The following is a 16,293-nucleotide window of genomic DNA, read 5'->3' on the forward strand; positions in this document are numbered from 1 at the left end:
TCTACATGTCTGAAGTCATCAATATAAACCTTTAGCCAATATTCTCCTTGCATTTTCTCTATCCTATTTTTTGTGTTCATCTAGATTAAGTGTGTGCGTTGTTGTGCGATCCTAACAAGCTCAAGAGGTAAAGTGTGCAGTCTAAGTCCATTATGAATTAAAACAATCACCTAAGTGTGTGGTTTGGAAGATTCACAACGGTAATGAAAGACGATGAGTATATGTAGAGTTAAGGAGATTACTCTATTTATCAAGCACTCAAAACCAAGAAGAGTTACAATACTTCTAGTGTATGTAGATGATATCATAGTTACGGGAGATAATAAAGAAGAAAAGATTGAACTTAGAAGGAAATTAATGAGAGAATTTGAGATCAAATAACCTAGAAGGCTAAAGTACTTTCTCAACAAGGAAGATGCATACTCAACTTAGGACATTTGCATATCACAATAGAAATAAGTAACAAATTTATGAATGGAAATAAGAAAAAGCAGAATGAGACATAAATCATACAATATGCTTGAATGAAGATGTGAAGAAAATATTGTTGAAATTATCAAAAGATATTTCAATTCATGTCACATTGAAGAAGAATGAAGTTTCATGTGATAAATTTTGGGTGGATTACAATTTAGAGTTATTGTATTTCATTAACGTAGTTTAAGAGTTTTTATTTACTTTAGGTTACAATTACATAATGGTTAATTATGGCCATTAAGTATGAATGTTAACTCTTGGAATGTCTTTAATAGTTTCATTTTGAGACTGTATAAAGCCATGTATGTTGTATTTGTAAGGGACTTGGAAAATGTAGTAAAAGAAGCATTTGTGTTTTTCTTTACCCAATGGCTAAGTTTATTTGCAATTCTACGTAGTTTAGGTTACATGTAGAATCATTCAAGCTCGACAGGATCAATCTTGCTTGTAGAGTGATTCGAATCTCAAACAAGTGGTCTTGCGTTGAGATATTTGATAAACAAGAATCATTCAAGCTAGACATGATCGATCTTGCTTGTGGAGTGATTCGAATCTCAAACAAGTGATCTTGCGTTGAGATATTTGATCAATAAGAATCATTCAAGCTAGACATGATCGATCTTGCTTGTGGAGTGATTCGAATCTCAAACAAGTGTTCTTGCCTTGAGATATTCGATCAACAAAGTAATCCAAATCTTACTTCCCTTGTAGTGATTCCTTATCTTATCGTGCAATGGAAATGGATCCACGTCAAAGATGGGGAGTGTCAAAAGAACTTACAATGAACAGAGTTTTACTAGAGGCTAGTGGGGAGATTTGTATATCTAACTCACATTCAACATGACATAGCATACTCCGTAAGTGTAATTAGTCAATTTATGCATTACCGACGAGAGCCTCATCTTCAGACAACATATTAGAGTATTACATTACTTGCAAGAGACTTCAGGAAAAGGAGCCTTGTTTAAACAAAAACAATCCCCTTGCATTGGAAGCTTACACGGACATTGACTATGTTGGATTAATAGTAGATAAAGATCTACGACAAGGTATATACTCATCTTAGAGGTAATTTAGTGATATGATGAAGTAAAAAATATAAAATATAAAATATAAAATGTGGAGTTTCAAGCTATTACACAAGGGCTATGTGAGCTCTTATAGTTGATGATAATCTTTGATGACTTGTAGATTAAGGGACAAACTCAATGTTTCATGAGTTAGCATACATGAAGGTGTAGTATTGAAGGTGGAAGGTATAATACCTAATCAAATGTTGAAAGATAGCTCCCCATTGTGTTTAAATTGCCTTGCTGCAGTGAATTTCTGATGGGGAACACATTTGAGTATTCAACAGTGTCCAATTTGTATCCCTGCGTTCACACTGCAAGCATTATGATATCAGATAAATCACAGTTGCCTCAATTGATAAGTACCAATGATGAATAGAAGAACAAATCAAGATGAACAAAAACTTGATGATCCATATTACCAACTCTAACTAAATCAATCACCAGTAATCTCCACAAGAACAAATGCCATTGGTGAAATGATGAAATCTGCTTATGTCTCTTACTATAATCTCTCGCCCAAAAACTTCTGATGCAAACTTCATTACGGTATGACAGTCTCCACAAGTTCTTAAGTTCTTTTTTATCCTAATTGGAGCCCCGGCGGGAAGGCTGAGCAGCCCAAGTGCAAGAGCTAGTTTCTCGCTATGGTACCACAAACTCTGCTCCTTGTATGCTTCTGCCATGTTTATTGCGAATTCAGTTTCAGCCACATACCCTTTCTTCTTTACTAACTCCTTCACCTTCTCCAACATCTTGTAAATCTCCTGCGTTTTCTCATGCGACTTATCATGCACTGTGAACACATATGTTGAATTCTTTATGTCAATCCAGCTACATCCTGGTTCCTTCCTCACTCCGATGGCTTCCATCTTTCTTCTAACCTCGTCGGCCTCGCGTAACATCCCATTACGTGTCAAGATGTTACAAAGCAGCACATAATTTCCAGGATTATCTGGTTCCAATTCAAAAAGTTCCTGAGCCACTTCCTTACCCATTTCAAGGTTGCTATGATTCCTGCAAGCACTAAGCAGAGCACCCCATACAGAGGCGTCTGGTTTGATAGGCATCAGTTCTATAAACCTCTTAGCTCTATCCAACTGCCCAGCACGGCCAAGCAAGTCGACTATACACGCATAATGCTCATATCCAGGGTAAATACCATGCACTTCAGTCATTGAATTAAAGTAGAAGAACCCTTCTTCAACCCGACCAGTGTGGCTGCAAGCAGAGAGAACAGAAACAAAAGTAATATAGTCAGGTTTAATCCCCTCTCTCAACATTTGCTCGAATAACTGAACGACCTGGTTAGCATGACCGTGTTGTTGACAAGCTGCAATTATGGCTGTCCAACAAACCACATTACGGTCCACAGTCTCTTCAAATATCTGAAAAGCATCTACCAAGCTGCCGCACTTTGCATACATCGTGACCAAAGAGCTTGCAACACACAAATTCTTCACAAATCCAGATTTTATGATCTGATTATGGATGAGTGCTCCCTGATATAATGCTGCAAGATTTGCACAAGAATGAAGAACAGAGGAGTATGACGCTTCATCAGGTATTAAACCTTCCCTCCTCATCATCCAAAAATTATTGCAGGCATCTTCATAATTGTTATTATAAACGCATGCCATGATCATAATGTTCCAAGTAACAACATCTCTAGCTCCAATGTTTGAAAACAACTTCACAACGTCGTCAAACAAGCCACACTTACTATACATGTCAATCAGCGAGTTATTTACATAAACCAAATTCCTGACACCAAGCTTGAGAGCAACTCCATGAACTTGTTTCCCAAACTCCCAGTTACCAACATTGGCACAAGCACTCAAAGCACTAGAAAAGCTTACCTCATCAACAGCAGTTAGACTCTCGAGTAGAAGCGTCTTAAAGAAGAGAATGGCCCGATCATATAGCTTGTTCTGCAAGAATCCCACAATCATAGAGTTCCAAGACACTAGGTTTCTCAGGGGCATTTCCTCGAACACCTTCTCGGCCCTGCACATATCACAACACTTGGCATACATGTCAAGTAACGCACTGGCAACAAAGACGTCAGCATGGAACCCGTGTTTCCAAATCAAAGAATGCATCTGATCCCCATGAACAGAAGCCATAGTGTCAGTGCAAGCAGATAAGACAGCAGAGAAGGTGTAGTGATTGGGATAAACCCCAGAACACCTCATATGGTTAAAGAAAGTCAAGGCGTGAAAGGGTCTTTTACAACGGGAAAATTGGGTGATAAGAGAAGTCCAAGAGACAACGTTCTTGGAGTCATGTGGGGTTGAGGAGAAGAACAACAAGGTTTGGTCGAGAGAACCAGATTTGGCGTACAAGTTGAGGAGGTTATTGAAGAGGAAAGGGAGGGAAAGGAAGGCAGTGGTGATGAGATGGGAATGAATTTGAGTGGCATGTTTCAAGGTCCGCCCTGAATTGATAAGGCTGTTCAGAGAGGTTGGAAGGGGAAGTAATTTACAACTCATAACTCGTACTCCGACATTAATCACTACGAGTTTCAACCAAAGATTGTTCGTTTGATTAAGAAGAGAATTTAAAAGGAACGGAAATCACTTACGATTCTTCGGCCACTTCGGTCAACAAGATTCACGAAACCCACTGCTGTTCTCGGCATAGAATCTTCAGATTAGGACTACTGCTCTCCATTTTTGACGGTCATAACACACAAATGTGATGCTTGGGTTGAATCAAACCCATGTTTCTATCGAACCTATTTCAAGCTCACTAGACATTCAAGCCTGACATTCAAGCGTGGCCCAGCACAAATGGCCCAAACCCACCGCTAGATTTTAAGTTGTTAATTTAGTGGAATACTATCTTTATTACTACGAGGTCTTTGGGAGAAGCCCAAAGCAAAGCTGTGAGAGTTTATGCTCAAAGTGAGGTCTTCTGAAGAAGCCCAAAGCAAAGTCATGAGAGCTTATGTTCAAAGTGGGTTCGTGATTCCTAACATGATATCAGAGTCATGCCCTAAAGTTTGTTGGAAAAGGGATGGTGAAAGAGCAAGAATGTGGAGGTTCGTGATTCCTAACATGATATCAGAATATGGCCTAAAGTTTGTTGGAAAAGAGATAGTGAAAGAGATAGGAATAGATAAAAGGGATGAAAGTTGCTGTGTTTTATTATTATTTTCTAACTAAATGCTTAAAGTTAAGCAATTCCAGTATTTATAACCTTATACATTGGACCAGTAAATTATGGAAATCGAGATAAATTCAAATCTACTAACAATTTCCTAAAATCGTGTTAGTTTGAATATTTGTATCATATCTCAACTACTTTAAACCATATCTTGAATCCTCAAATATGGAACAATCTGAGCCTCGATTGTGTTGAGATATGATTGAAAGTATTCAAAATGAAGATATGATGATTTAAATATTCAAACTACCAAGATTTTAGGAGATTGGTAGTAGATTTGAATTTATCTAGATTTCCATGATTTACTAATTGGCAGTAGATTTGAATTTATTTCCATGATTTACTATTTCTGGTCCAGTGTATGAGGTATAAATACTGGAATTGTGTAACCCTCCAAGCATGAGTCAGTAGACAATAATAAAGCACGGCAGCTTTCATCTATTTTATCTATTCCTATCTCTTTTACTATCCCTTTTTCCAACAGAATGTGTAGTCAAAAGTGACTAAAGTGTCGAATAAATGAATGGTGTACTTTGTTCGAGGGCTCTAGAGAAAGGAGTCGAGCCTCAATTAAGAGGAGACTATTCGAGAGCTCCATAAGTCTCAACGGAGGCTTATAGTGTACTTTGTTCGAGGGGAGGAAGAGTCGAGTCTCAATTAAGGGGAGGCTATTCGAGAGCTCCATAAGCCTCAACGGAGGCTTATAGTGTACTTTGTTCGAGGGGAGGATTGTTGAGGATTATTAGTAGTAAGTCCCACATTAGTTAATTTAGTGGAAGATCATGGGTTTATAAGTCAGGAATACTATCTCCATTGGTAAGAGACTCTCTTGGGAGAGCCCAAAGTAAAGTAACGAGAGCTTATTCTCAAAGTGGACAATATCAAACCAGTGTGGAGGTTCGTAATTCCTAACATAGTTGAAGGTCTTCTTGTCTTTCATTTCAGCTCCATATAATAGAGAACTAAAAGGAATGGTATATCATCATCCTCATCCTCATCAATAATTCCAGGCAAGATCATGTGACAAAAAGTGTGTCAGTTGTTAGAATTGGTCAATCCATTAGAATAGCTTGAAGTTAGTCATGCCATAAGAATAGGCTTACTTCGTTAGTTTCCTATGAAATCGGATCTATTAGTTAATCTTTTGCCAATATAAATAGAATATGTCCTCAATAGTGTGAGGTACAGTTTTGCATAAACTTGATATGGTATCAGAGCAGAAATAAGATCCACGAGATCCATAGCCTCTGCTGTTAGACATGTCAATCCCAATCAACACAATGTCTTCTCCGTCGATCAGTCAGGTGATTAGTGTTAAGCTTACACAAGAAAATTATCTACTGTGGTCTACCCAAATCCTTCCCTACTTGCGTAGCCAAAACCTTGTTGGTTTTGTGGATGGATCCATGCCTGCACCAAGCCAGACGATCGCCGTTGAACCAAGTGAAGAAACAGGGAATCGCAAAATTATCATCAACCCTGAGTTCACAGTCTGGTACCCCCAGGACCAGCTGGTACTCAGCCTCATCAACTCATCAGTCACTGAGGAGGTTCTCAGCACGATGGTTGGAATCACCACTGCACGAGAAGCCTGGATTACGCTGGAGCGACAATTTGCTTCCACATCTCGAGCAAGAGCAATGCAGATCCGTATGGAACTCTCTACTATCCAGAAAAAGGACATGACAATTGCTGACTACTTTCGTAAAGTAAAACATCTTGGTGATACACTTGCTGCCATTGGCAAGCGAATAGAGGATGAAGAACTCATCGCCTACATGCTGCAAGGACTTGGTCCAGATTATGATCCTCTAGTCACAAGCATTACAACCAGAACAGATGTATACACTGTCAGCGACGTGTATGCTCACATGCTGAGCTATGAGATGCGGCACTTGCGTAAGGGTACATTTGAGCAACTTTCATCTGCTAACAATGTCAATAGGATATCCATTCGTGGAGGTGCCAATGGAGGTCGAGGTAGTCGCGGTCGTAGTCGTCAGTTAAATAGTGGTCATGGACAATCAAGGCGTACTGTGAACAATCCTGGACGTCAACCATCAAAGACACAAAGCAGCTCAGGCATTGTCTGTCAGATTTGTGGTAAGCCCAATCACGATGCTTTGCAATGCTGGCACAGATTTGATCAGGCATATCAAGCCGAAAATAATCTCAAACAAGCAGCTTTGGCAACAAGTGGATACACTAGTGACACAAACTGGTATGTTGACACTGGAGCCACAGATCATATCACCAATGACCTAGAGAGGCTTACCACCAGAGAACGCTACACTGGCACCGACCAAATTCAGGTTGCAAATGGCGCAGGTTTGTCTATCTCTCATATTGGGAATTCATTAATTTCTGGTTCATCTCTTGTTCTGAAACATATCCTATATGTTCCTAAAATCAATAAGCACCTAATTTCAGTACAAAGACTAGCATCTGATAATAATGCTGTTGTAGAATTTCACCCAAACTATTTTTTGGTTAAGGACCGAGTCACGAAGAAACTCCTGCTCCACGGTAGATGTAAGAATGGCCTATACGTTCTACCGCATAATTTCAGTCAAGCCTTGCTGACAGCCAAACTTTCGAAAGAACAATGGCACAGAAGGCTAGGGCACCCTGCATCTCCAATTACCATTAGAATTCTACAAGATAATAATTTAGCTATAGATACTAATATTCCCTCTTCCTCAATTTGTAATGCTTGTCAATTAGGGAAAGCACATCAATTGCCATTTGGTTCTTCTCAGCATGTATCTACAGCACCCCTTCAATTAATTCACACTGATGTATGGGGTCCATCCATTGCGTCAGTAAATAATTCCAAATATTATGTTTCCTTTGTTGATGATTTTAGTCGTTATGTTTGGATTTACTTTCTGAGATGCAAATCTGATGTTGAGTCTGTGTTCCTTCAATTTCAAAAACATGTTGAAACTATGCTAAATACCAAAATTCGCTCCGTCCAATCAGATTGGGGGGGTGAATACCATCGGTTACACAATTATTTCAAATCCACAGGCATTGAACATCATATCTCCTGTCCTCACACACACCAGCAGAATGGGTTAGTCGAAAGAAAACACAGACACATTGTAGAAACTGGCCTTGCTTTACTCGCTCAAGCCAACATGCCTCTATCCTACTGGGATGAAGCTTTCAACACAGCTTGCTTTCTTATAAATAGAATGCCCAGCCGAACCATACAACAAGACACACCACTTCATAAATTGTTTGGTAAAAGTCCAGACTACTCCATGCTTAGGGTGTTTGGCTGTGCTTGCTGGCCTAATTTAAGGCCTTACAACAACAAGAAACTGAGTTTCAGAACTACTAGATGTATATTCTTGGGTTATAGTTCTTCTCATAAGGGATATAAATGCTTAAATAGAAGTACAGGACGTATTTACATCTCTAGAGACGTGGTTTTCGATGAAAATGTTTTTCCTTTTGAAGAATCTAAGCCACCAAACAAAACCACAAATCCACATCATCCTGTTCTACTTCCAGCCTTAGCCAAACTTGCTAGTTTTTACACTGAAAATGCTCTTACAGATATTGAACCAGTTGTTAGTAATTCCCATATGAATGATGGTCAAACTGATAATATTGCTAGTGACAACTTGTCTGGTGTCAGCTTATCTTCTGCAGATAATACAAGAAGTTCAGAGGAAATTGCAGAATATGAAGCTGAGAGCAGTTCGATCAATGCTCAAAACCAAACTCATGAACATGTGTCTGATCAACCAACTGAAGCAGCTAGTCAACATCCAATGCGAACAAGGTTGAGAAATAACATTGTACAAGCTAAACAATTCACTGATGGAACTATCAGATATTCAGAAACCTCAAGAAAATTCGCAAGCGCTGTAACTATCACAACTCCGATCATAGAGACTGCTACTGAACCTCGAAACCTGCAGGAAGCCATGCAACATCCAAGATGGAGAGGAGCAATGAATGATGAGCTCTCAGCGCTAAAACGAAATGCCACTTGGGATCTAGTTCCACCCAAACCTGGAATAAATCTCATTGATAGTAAATGGGTGTATAAAGTGAAAAGAAAAGCAGATGGGTCAGTTGAAAGATTAAAAGCAAGATTAGTTGCCAAAGGATTCAAGCAAAGATTTGGTGTTGATTACACTGATACTTTTAGCCCTGTGATCAAACCGTCAACAATCAGGGTCATTCTTTCGCTAGCAGTAACCAAGGGCTGGAATATGAGACAAGTTGATATCCAAAATGCATTTTTGCATGGAATTCTGAAAGAGGAAGTGTACATGCGACAACCACCAGGATTTCAAGACTCAGCCAAACCAAAGAATTACATATGCAAGCTCAAGAAAGCCCTTTATGGCCTGAAACAAGCCCCAAAAGCTTGGCATTCAAGGTTGACTGGAAAACTTATTGAGTTAGGCTTCAAGGCTTCAGTAGCTGATTCATCTCTTTTTATTCTCAAAAACAGAGAGATAACTATCTATATGCTCATCTATGTTGATGATATAATTATTGTGAGCTCCTCTGATCAAGCAACCGAAAGGTTGATTCAGAAATTGAAAATAGATTTTGCAGTAAAAGATTTGGGTGATCTTGAGTATTTTCTGGGTATTGAAGTCAAGAAAACACGAGATGGTATCATACTGTCACAGAGACGATATGCCTTAGATTTGTTGAAAAGAGTAAACATGGAAAAATGCAAACCTATGTCTACACCAATGGGTTCTGCTGAAAAATTATTCAGAGAACAAGGAATACCCTTATCAGCTGAAGAACAATTCAAATACAGAAGTACAGTGGGAGCACTACAATATTTGACAATGACTAGGCCTGATTTGGCATTTGCTGTCAATAAAGTGTGTCAATATCTTCATACACCTACTGATGCTCATTGGGGTGCTGTGAAGAGAATTCTTCGTTATGTTAAAGGCACACTAGCATTAGGAGTGAAAATTCAGAAATCAACCATGATGTTGTCGGGGTTTTCTGATGCTGATTGGGCTGGTTGTCCCGATGATCGACGTTCAACTAGCGGCTTTGCTGTATTTCTTGGAGCAAATCTAATCTCATGGAGTTCCAGAAAACAGGCTACAGTGTCAAGATCAAGCACCGAAGCAGAATACAAGGCCATTGCGAATCTTACTGCAGAAATGATTTGGATCAAGTCATTACTGAAGGAACTGGGCGTGTATCAATCAAAGGCTCCTCGCCTCTGGTGTGACAACCTCGGAGCTACATATTTAACTTCAAATCCAGTATTTCATGCTAGAACGAAACATATTGAAGTTGATTTTCATTTTGTTCGAGAACAAGTAGCACGTAAAGCAATGGAAGTTCGGTTCATTTCATCAAGTGATCAAGTAGCTGATATCCTGACAAAACCACTGTACACATTGTAACAATCTCAACATGTACAAGACTTGTTGGGATTGAAGGGGACTGTTAGAATTGGTCAATCCATTAGAATAGCTTGAAGTTAGTCATGCCATAAGAATAGGCTTACTTCGTTAGTTTCCTATGAAATCGGATCTATTAGTTAATCTTTTGCCAATATAAATAGAATATGTCCTCAATAGTGTGAGGTACAGTTTTGCATAAACTTGATATCAGTGACAGACTGGTTTTGGCTGCTTCTTCTCTTTACTCTTCTACTGACTTGGTTGAGCTTTTCTGAGTTCTTCCCGACCGCATCATTCCTTTCCTTCATTTCTTCATCTTCTTTCCATCTCCATCCTTAACCACTCCGACAGCCGCCGCTTTGTTCTTCAATCCACAATCATTATGGCTACATCTGATGAGGTGAGTTTTTCCTTAATCATTATTGGATGTGAAGATCGTTTGTTCATGTTCTTAGATTCTTGATCAATACCCACTTCTTAGTTTCTTCTATTTTTAACTTTAAACACCCTTCTCTGTGATATGTTTCATACTTCATTTGGGTAAGAGATCATTACCAACATCTTGATAGATTAGAACAGAGCTATGGTTGATTCAATCTGTCAATTCCTTCACCAATATGTTATGGATTCTTACAGTTAATTAAGGCAATGGATGAGCCTCCTGTTTCTGAGAGGCCATCGAATGAACCCATTGGAGGAGAAGCAACAGAGCTGCCAGTTACTCCGTTCATGGAAAATGGTATAAAGGAGGAGTTCGATGCAGCTGACAATAAAGGAGAAGTGATACAAAAAGAGAGTCTGGAGGTTCCACAAAATGTAGAAGAACAAGCATCAGAGATTGTGGGCCTTGTTCCAAAAGCACAAGACGAATCATCAGTAATGGCAGAGTGTGGCAAGGGTCCAGCAGACAAGGAAGCAGAGAACAATGTTCCAGAACAACCTGATGAACCACAAAACAAAGAAGCTGAAGCGATTGAGGTTGTTCCAATGGAAGAAATGATTGGAACAGCTGAATCTCCAACACAACAGGAGTTTGTAAGTGCAGAGAAAGAGGCAAGTTGTGTTGTGGCAGAAGACACTACTGAATCCATTACAGCTTCCAAGAACAAAGAGCAGCAAAATGAAGAACATCCTGTGGTAGCAGGCAAGTCATTAGTTGATCTGATAGCACAAACCAAGATAGAAGAACCCCAAGTAGCAGGGCTTGAAGCTGCCAATGTACCTGAGGTGGAAGTAAAAGATGAACAAATTGTGAGCACAAAGGGAGAAGTGCCATCAAACCCCACTCATAAGCATTCGCACAATCTCTTATCCAAACTAAAACACTCATTGGTGAAGGCAAGGAAGGCCATCATTGGGAAGTCACCCACCTCAAAAACTCTTTCCTCCCAACCAAAGGATGATATTAAACTCAAGTGATGCTCTGCACTTAATAGCCAGATTCAGAGTTAAGTACTTATCAGAATATATGTTGTGAGGATTGGATTTTTTTTTGCATAGTTTCTTATAGTTGCGATGTAAAATTTGATATTATACCGTCATGTGTACATCGATTTCAAATTTGTGGATTTTGTGTGTGAAGTGATAAAGGTATTACTTAGCGTGTTGTCTGTGGCTACATGTTGGATGTTTCAATCATGTTTGTTCTCTGTTGGTACGAGGCCTTTTAGGGAAGTCCAAAGCAAAGTTATGAAAGCTTATGCTCAAAGTGACAATATCATATCATTGTGGAGGGTCGTGTTTGTCTAACATGGTATCAGAGCCATGCCCTAAACTTAGTCATGCCAATAGATTGGTAAATCCTCAAATATTGAACAAATGACTCCAAAAGAAAAGGAGTCAAGCCTCCTCGAGGGCAGTAAAAAATGACTAAGACTCCAAAGGAGTCAAGCCTCGGGAGGCGCACTTTGTTCGAGCGGAGGTGTTGGATGATGAAAGTCCCACATCGACTAATTTAGGGAATAATCATGACTTTATAATCCAGGAATACTCTCACTCTCTCTCTGTTGCTATGAGGCATTTTGGGGAAGCCCAAAGCAAAGCCATGGAGAGCTTATGCTCAAAGTGAACAATATCATATCATTGTAGAGAGTCGTGTTCGTCTAACAGCAACCACTCTCTAACCATAAACCTGTTTGGATGAGAACGAGGGGCTACATAGGTTAGACATTGTTGACTTGATTGAGGGTCACAACCCCTTTATGTTATGAGGCCTACTAGGAGGATATCAACTGAAATCTTTTAGAGAATCTGATAACAGTATCCATAACGGTATGATGAGAATTATAGGTTGGAATACGAACGTCAAAGTCGCGCCTCAAGGACCTACTAGCAATAGGTCCATGTGAATCCTGATAATGATGACAAGGTTCACAACGATGATGATGAAATGAGACGAGTAGAAAACATAAACACTAACTCTTAAAGTACTGTCTTTTTAGCCCTTAATCTCAAATTAACTAATTTAATTATTATTATTTGTTAAGATAACAAACTTGCCCTTAATTACTAATAGTTCAAATTTCAATTCTTTAAATGGAAATATAATAAATTATTTATTTAAATGGTTAAAATTTTAAAATAGTAGATAATAAACTCAAAATTTTAAAATTTAATTTATAATATATTTATTAATAAATGAAAAATAAATTAAAATTTAATTAGTTAAATTTATTTTAATAATTTAACTCAATACAAATAAAATAAGTAATTAATAGTTTAAAATTAATGTAGAAGACAAAATAAACGGTAAATAAAATTTACAAAAAGAAATTACCTCTAACTTGACAAAATCAACCCTCCAAAATTTTCTTCAAGAAAACGAGAGAAGGTGGGAAACGTGTCAAATTGTGATGATTTGTCCGTTTGAAATTTGTTTCATTCTCTTATCGCCACGTTTCGCCCTCCTACTGGGTTGCCACCTCAGCTGTCCACCTCATCACTTTTTCCCTCCTCTATTTGGATATAACATGATTTTAAATATGGATCATAGTATAAATTTATTAAAATGCACTTGTTTTCTAAAATATTATTTATGTGATACTCGAGTAAATAATAGGTATATGAGAGAAAATACTATATCAACAAGTTGTTGAACACAACTCTACGTGGGAAACACTCGCACACTTTATTAAAAACAATCGAAAAGAGATTTACAATACACTCGGTAGAAACTACTCTTCTGTATTACTTGTAATTTCTTAGGACGATGAACTAGGTAGGATGGAGGGTATTTATCTGAGTTTACCGTCTTTGTTTGAAAGAGGGGAGACTCTCTCTCAAGCTCATTCACTTATCATCGGTCGAGCTATTTCAGTCCTCTCCTTTACAGTCAAGCCGCTTCTTCGCTCCTTTTCTTTCTTTAACTATTCTTTCACTCTGTATGTAAACTCAATCCAATCACTACTTCCGGAACTTACTCCCCGAGGTAAAAGGTGTTTGTGCCCGCTCGCTCGGGTTGAACTACTGTTCTCTGTTCTTTCCGGAACTGTCAACTGGCTGGGGAATCTTAACTCTGTCTCTGATCTTTCTCCTTACTTAATTCTTGTGATTGTGTGAGTTATTCTATTCTTGAACAGTAAATCAGGTAAACTCCTTATTTCTTCTGCCGAACTACTGATTGTATTGTGATTCTTTCTCCGAAGCTATTTCTTCTTTCCCTAGGTAAACCGATCATTAAATTAACTCAACCAAACTCCTTTCTTCCCCCCTATACGCTGCTGCTATTTATTCCCTCTGTACTAAAGATTCATTATATCCTTCCTTTACTGTGGGAAAGTTTATACGGGGAGGTAGTAATCTATTCCTAAAATTTCTTACCTAAATCATTTTTTCTTAAATTTATTCCTAACATTTCTAAATCATTTTCCTAAATTTATTTCTAAAATCCTAAATCATAAATATAATTACTGGGCTTAACCCTATTGAGCCAGTAATGAAATTTTTTAACACAAGCTACTCCTTCTTTCTTGATAGCTCGATTATAAGAATTTTACCGTTAACATGTTTGGTTGAAATTGATTCTATATTACATGTAAGAACAAAGTATGCGGGAATAATCTGATAGACGTTATTTGATGATGATAATGACTACTTTTATGTGATTGAGTGGGTTATGGGATACGCGTTTGTTGTTGACAACGCACGTAACGCGTGTGACCAATTTTTAGGCAAGTAAGAGAGGAAGCATGCAAGCAGTTATAGAAGGACTCATACGCGGCTCAAATTCCCATCTCTCTTGCTTCATTTATTATATATTAAATATATTTCTACATTTTTCTTACTATATTTTATTTTTATTTTTTAGCACTTAATTCCCGCAAAAATAAATAAAAAAATTTACAAAAATAAAAAATAAAATTGGAGATTGAGTGTTTCAAAAAAATTCATTAATACTTTTCAACTTAAAAAAATAATAAAAAACTTAAGTACAGTAATAACACTCTTTTATTTTGAAAATATATATATATATATATATATTAATTTTTAGATAACTTTTGAAAATTTTAATATTTTTTAAATATTTCTCAAAAATTAAAAATATTTTTTAAATATTTTTAAAAGTGTGAGGATATTTATCAAACTTATTTGAAAGTTAAAAGGACTTCTTTCTCTCGAGCCCTCAAATAAAGTACACTCTCATATTTTATTCGGCACTTTAGTCAATTCTGACTACACCTTCGAGACTCACAATTCTTTGTTCGATATTTGAGAATTTTATTGATGTGATTAAGTTTAGGGCATGACTCTGATACCATGTTATGAATCACGGATCTCCACAATGATATGATATTGTCCACTTTGAGCATAAACTCTCGTGACTTTATTTTGAGATTCTCCAAAAGGCCTCATGCTCACTTATAAACTCATGATCTTCCACTAAATTAACAAATCTAGGAATCGGACCCAATAATCGTCACCAACAAATGCTGATATGATATCTTAATCAATAAATTAAATTGATATTAGAAAAAATTAATAAAAAGGGAGATAAATATAAATATTGTTAGATGATAAAAGTTCCACATCGGCTCATTTAAGGAATGATTATGGGTTTATAAACAAAGAATACTCCTTCAATTGGTATGAAGCCTTTTGGGAAGCCCAAAGCAAAGCCATGAGAGCTTATACTCAAAGTGGACAATATCATACCATTGTGGAGAGTCTTGTTCGTTTAACATGGTATCAGAGTCATGCCCTAAATTTAGTCGTGCCAATAGATTGGTAAATCTTCAAATATCGAACAAAGAACTCCAAAAGAAAAGGACTCTGCCCTAAACTTAGTCATGCCAACTCAAGCCTTATCGAAGGTAGTTAGAAATGACTAAGACCTAACATGGTATCAGAGCCATGCCCTAAGGACAGTCCCTAAACTTAGTCGTGCCAACTCAAGCCTCCTCGAAGGTAGTCAGAAATGACTAAGACCTGACATGGTATCAGAGCCATGCCCTAAGGACTAAAGCCTCCTCGAAGGTAGTAAAAAATGACTAAGACCGTGCCAACTCAGGCCTCCTCGAAGGTAGTCAGAAATGACTAAGACCGGACATGGTATCAGAGCCATGCCCTAAGGACTAAAGCCTCCTCGAAGGTAGTAAAAAATGACTAAGACTCCAAAAAAGTCGAGCCTCGGTTAAGGGGAGGTGTTGGATTTTATAAACAAATATAAATTGTAAAGTCAAAGTTTAATTAATTGGTTGTATTTCTTGGAAATCAATCCCTACTAATCCTTCTTTTGGTTGGCATCGAAAAAGCTGTTTATGAACCAGCTAGGCACCCAACCAGAATCCAATATCACATGTCCTTTCCCCAACATTTACAACTCTTTTTTATTTTATTTTATTTTATTTGCTAATAACAATAATTTTCATAACCTTTTTGCGTCAAGAAAAAAGAAAATACACGTGGAAACGCATTAAACCTGCACGTGACTGGGCGGTTAGCTACACGTGCTTATGTGCCAAGAGCTTGAGAGGGAAGGGAGGGACCATTCCACATGCCACGTTAAAGCGCTTTAATCTCCGCCCTCACATTTTCAGTTGCCAGATGCGGCAACATCTCCACCGTTGGATCTCTTTGTTTAATCGACACGTGTCTCATTTGCTCTCTTTTACGTCACTTTGTTTGCACTTGTTAGCCCACAATCTATTCTAGCTGTTTCAAATTTTAATTCTTTT

At 37.8% G+C, this 16,293-nt stretch overlaps 1 protein-coding gene, 2 non-coding genes and 1 pseudogene across 3 annotated transcripts; 2 read left to right on the top strand and 2 right to left on the bottom strand.

Moving 5' to 3' along the window:
• Nucleotides 1–1,570: 1,570 nt before the first annotated feature.
• Nucleotides 1,571–4,302, bottom strand: LOC111799515 (uncharacterized). The gene is made up of 2 exons (XR_015413604.1): nt 4,132–4,302; nt 1,571–1,861 (listed from the first exon to the last, which is right to left on the bottom strand). It is a non-coding gene; the product is annotated as an uncharacterized LOC111799515 (transcript).
• LOC147786744 (putative pentatricopeptide repeat-containing protein At3g23330 pseudogene) lies at nt 1,827–4,138 on the bottom strand (annotated as a pseudogene).
• Nucleotides 4,303–6,463: 2,161 nt separating the features above from the next.
• On the top strand, nt 6,464–6,599 carry LOC111776532 (small nucleolar RNA Z247). The gene has a single exon (XR_002812266.1). It is a non-coding gene; the product is annotated as a small nucleolar RNA Z247 (small nucleolar RNA).
• Nucleotides 6,600–10,333: 3,734 nt separating this feature from the next.
• On the top strand, nt 10,334–11,738 carry LOC111799674 (uncharacterized). Its single transcript, XM_023683114.2, has 2 exons — nt 10,334–10,520; nt 10,757–11,738. Exons 1-2 carry the CDS (start codon nt 10,503–10,505, stop codon nt 11,537–11,539), a joined length of 801 nt encoding a protein of 266 aa, XP_023538882.1. The 5' UTR covers nt 10,334–10,502; the 3' UTR covers nt 11,540–11,738.
• The last annotated feature ends 4,555 nt before the right edge of the window (nt 11,739–16,293 follow it).

The sequence above is a fragment of the Cucurbita pepo genome, chromosome 18 (genome assembly GCF_057944985.1).
Source record: "Cucurbita pepo subsp. pepo isolate OVF chromosome 18, ASM5794498v1, whole genome shotgun sequence".
In the NCBI taxonomy this organism is placed as follows: Eukaryota; Viridiplantae; Streptophyta; class Magnoliopsida; order Cucurbitales; family Cucurbitaceae; genus Cucurbita; species Cucurbita pepo.